Raw genomic sequence first — 4,261 nt, 5'->3', positions numbered from 1 at the left:
TAGAAGTTTGACTTTTTTTTAATTAATTTTTTGGTAACGTCTTTCAACTCTTTTCTCTTAGCTATACTTTTGTAATTCACAGTTACATACTTTCTTCGCAGCGACCGCTTCGGTTAGTGGCACCTTATAAACCATTGTTTTTATTTCAAACAATTTCGAGGCAAGTTCCAGCGGATCAGACAGTCCAGTTTAAGCAAGTGTAAGTTCAAATCAAGGAAGAGGAGTAGAAAAAATGTCAGCGTGTTGGCGTTATGCGGTCCCATGGTGGTGATTCTACGCTGACCATATTACCTTAGAACATGATGATTTGTCTGTTTAATAAGATTAATAAAGCTAAAAGTAGTTATTAATATATAGTTTATTTACCATAGCGTGAATAGTTTATTTATATACATAATAAAGACATTATAGATATACTGAAGCAAATTACCATTTTCCTCAAATATTACAGTGATCTTTTAATCATGATTCTTAGTTATGCAGGAGTGGTATGGAAGCAGAGGGTGCAGTTTTGTCAGCTCCAAACCAAACAATTCGCACATATCACAAATTATTAGAATGTATGCTTCCTAATTTATTATGAGACTTAAGACACTGTAACACGTTTTTTTCACTATTTAAATATTTATTTCATTAAAAAAAAAAAATGAGGGCGTTAAGCATACAACATTGTTAAGGTTGTAATTTTAATTTCCATCAGCAACTCTTTTTGTTTTGAACAATTAAAACCATGTGCTTTTATGTCATTCAGGTCTAATCACAAAAATTTAAAAATAATTATTGATTTTTTTTTAAGTTTAAGTTGACTGCGGAAGGTCGTATAGTTAGCACACCGGCTGTGCAGCGCACAGTTATGAGGCCCACTGCTGCAGCTGCTTCAATTCGTCGTCCTCTTCTGACGCTACAACAAACCACAATTAAAGTTTTCTAACAGCACACTGAAGTCACGCCTTACTTTATCTTACTGCTTTTATTACAATTCCAACTAACAAATTGTACTTAAAACTTCGTCCGGTCAACCAAAACTAAGGCGAGAAATTTTCCTTTCAAAACTGCAACAGGCAGTCTTAGCACTAATCAAGCGAGCGCCAGAACATAATAACAAGTAAGATTTCAAATATTAAGCACTGACCTGCTGGTGTCTTTGTTTTGGAAGGCAGTGGCGTGGCTGGCACGCTTGGCAGTTGGTCTGTGGTGGGGCCTGTGCCAAGAAGTTCTCTATCCAGCTCCTCTTGCTCCAATTCCTCCAGTTCTTTTTCCAGTTCGTCCTTGAAAAAAAAAACATAAGAATACATTTGCTAGGAAATGATGTAGGAAAAACAACACGAAACTAGTCAAACAAGCCGCAATTAAGAATGGTTCATTTAAAAACTACAGATTACACAAATAAATTGAATTTTCTACTTAACAATATTTGCTTTTGTGATTCCTAAGAAGTATTTAAAATTTAAAATATTGAGGTGAACCTATTATATGCCCGATGGGAGATTCTTTGCCTTCTGGATAACAGTACTTGTTCTATAATGTAAATTTATCCGACACCATGAGAATCACAGAACATAATTGATGGAATAAGAGACTCGAGGAACCAATGCATATCATTCTGATGAGATCTTTTTGATATCGTTACCTAGCCCCACAGTTACCACCAAATGTTGTGTCTGGAGCTTGTGGGATCCCATTAAAACTGCTCACTTGATAAAAAAATCAGAAATACTCGCGAATCAGTTTTCCTCGCGGAGTTTGCGAGTTCGAATCCAGCTCGCGGTTCTTGGATGGTCTATTTTTAGGAGCTTCTTACAGTTCACTCTCCGGTGATGGAGTGCTTCTTGTTACGATGGGGCAACTGTGCATTGAATAAGCTATGTTACGTTAGATGTTAACGTGTCTTAATAAGAATAATAATAATAACAACAATAATAATAATAATAATAAAACTTGCGAAACAATTGTCATATCAAAAGTAAACGAAATCCTCATTAAGTTGAAAGTCTCTTCGTGGAAATACTAAAATTAATTGTTATCTATAGGTAATAATAACTACGAATAAATAATAACATCTAAACTTATGTTCAATTCATTTTTCCACACATCCAATTTCCTTCAATCGCGCCCCACAGAATGTAAAAAGTCCCACGGAGGGCGATTTCATTCACGTTAAGAACCACTGGTCTAGAAGATAAAAATTTAACTAACATCACTCGCAAAAGTATTATATACCTGTAAAACTTCCCGCAGAAAAATTGTATAAGAGTTGATCGTCAAAAACTGCACGGAAAAGGGTAAAAGTATTATGCAGTTGGGAGGCTGTTTGCCTAACATAGTATAAAATTGTGGGCAAATGTTGACTAGATATGAATCGCTGAACTATCTCTTTTCACCACTGCACAAACACAACTACGCTTTTAACTTACCTCGTCAATGTCATTTCCAAAAGCAACTGGATTAGATATAGCTTCGGATATTTCTTTAGCTACATCTTGTTGTTCGGCAATGTCGTCCATCATGCCGTGCACCTCATCTACATCCCTGCGCATAAGATACAAACATTGTCAGGATCTGGCATTCATATGATACCAACTAAGGCTCTTACGTGCATTTGAAATGTATTGTCAAGAAATGCGGGTACAACAAAACATTGTGTGTATCTAAAAAAGGACTATCTACCTGAATACTTCAGAAAAAGACAGTAGGGTCCTAATTCAAAAACCTAATACTACCATCACCTTGTAACTGGGTATAAAATGTTACTTCTTAAAAGGCGAGTTTTTTTATTAAAGTAGAAAAATCAGTTGTGTAGAGTTTCATGTTAAGAAAGAGCACTGCATTAAGTGCTCGGCACACCAACATAGTTCGACACCCAAAAAATAATGTTGAATTGGTTGGCATTGTAAATGTGACACTTACATGTGCTGATGAGCTGACTTCAACGCATCCGCGGCCAGTTTCATGGTCTGCAGCACGGCTGTATTCGTGTTCGCACCCTCAAGAGCTTCCCGCTGCATTTCAATTGTAGCTAGAGTTCCATCGATTTGTTGCAATTGTTTTTCATATCTCTTCTTACGTTTCAACGCCTGAATAGCCACTGCAATAATACATATACAAAACATTATAAAATTAAAATTACAAAGACAATTAATAAGACTTCAAATGTTTTTTGGTTTTTCACAAGTTCATATATGTTCAAGACATTCTTCAGTTGTGACCAACATAAAAAGTAAGAATGGCCGAGCTAAAGAAATAATTAGCTAAGTGATGAAGAAATGGATAGAAGTTTGTAGCGCCATCTCCAACACTGTGTCTTCAAGTGACGAGCAGCTGAGGACCAACGAAATTATTAACAATCAGTTCTTTTAAGCTGAACAATTAAAAAAAGTGAAAATAAAAGACGACCTTATGTTCTACTGGAGAACAATTGTTAAACTATTTAAGAGAGGATAGCTGGTCAATCACAACTGACTACTGTCTCAAGGCTATGAGTCCTCAATAAGAAATGTGTGTGAAACTTTGAACTTGAAGCCTAGACTAGGAACAGCGAGTGGATTGTCTTCGCCTGTACCATGCTGAAATTAAATAACTAGAATGCTGGAACTCCAAAAAAGAATACGTTAATAACTTTAAAGAATCAAATTCCACTTACCTCTCTTGTTGGCAGTGCCATTCTTTTTCACAATAACAAGTTCCTGTTCGATCTTTTTCTCAAGATATTCCTGCTTCTTTACTAACATTTCTTCAGTTGCTCTTAACTTTTGAATAGCTTCCGACGCTGTAGGAGCTTTATCATCTTTTTTGCCCCCGAATACTTTACTAAAAAAACTCATTTTATTTCTCTTTTTCTTGACAAGTCAAATTAAACAACCATAAATTTTTCTTTTTTGGTAAAACAGAAAATAAATACTGAAATTATTAGAAAATAAATTTTCTATCACGAAATCTACACACACTTGACCATTATAACGAAGGTTTCAAAATAGCGCTGTTATCTTAGGTAAGTCAAGTTATGATCTGTCACCTTACATAAGTGATGTAAATTTACGTACTCTCTTATTCAACAGAAAATTCTAATTTGGGAGTTAGTTATTACAAAAAAAAAGTTTAGCTAAGGCAGTGTAATGTTATTTACATGTTCAGCAAAATAAAGTATAAAATAATTTAGGTGAATAAATTGTTCGCTGAGGGGGCTTGCCGTAAACTGAACTTGTACATAGGTGACAGAGCTGGTAGATAAATATTTACTTATAAATGATTTTCTGTGTACAAG

The 4,261-nt window shown here is 35.1% G+C and overlaps 1 protein-coding gene across 1 annotated transcript; it reads right to left on the bottom strand.

The window, feature by feature from the left end:
- Nucleotides 1–340: 340 nt before the first annotated feature.
- shrb (charged multivesicular body protein shrub) lies at nt 341–3,977 on the bottom strand. Its single transcript, XM_074137931.1, has 5 exons — nt 3,641–3,977; nt 2,908–3,085; nt 2,415–2,529; nt 1,133–1,268; nt 341–901 (listed from the first exon to the last, which is right to left on the bottom strand). The coding sequence occupies exons 1-5, from the start codon at nt 3,819–3,821 to the stop codon at nt 852–854; spliced, it is 660 nt and encodes a 219-aa protein (XP_073994032.1). The 5' UTR covers nt 3,822–3,977; the 3' UTR covers nt 341–851.
- Between the last annotated feature and the right edge of the window lie 284 nt (nt 3,978–4,261).

This window comes from Rhodnius prolixus, unplaced genomic scaffold (genome assembly GCF_049639745.1).
Source record: "Rhodnius prolixus isolate KJV_2025 unplaced genomic scaffold, Rpr scaffold_11, whole genome shotgun sequence".
NCBI lineage: Eukaryota > Metazoa > Arthropoda > Insecta > Hemiptera > Reduviidae > Rhodnius > Rhodnius prolixus.
Note: the sequence above shows the minus strand (reverse complement) of the source record. Positions and strands in the feature narration are given on the sequence as shown.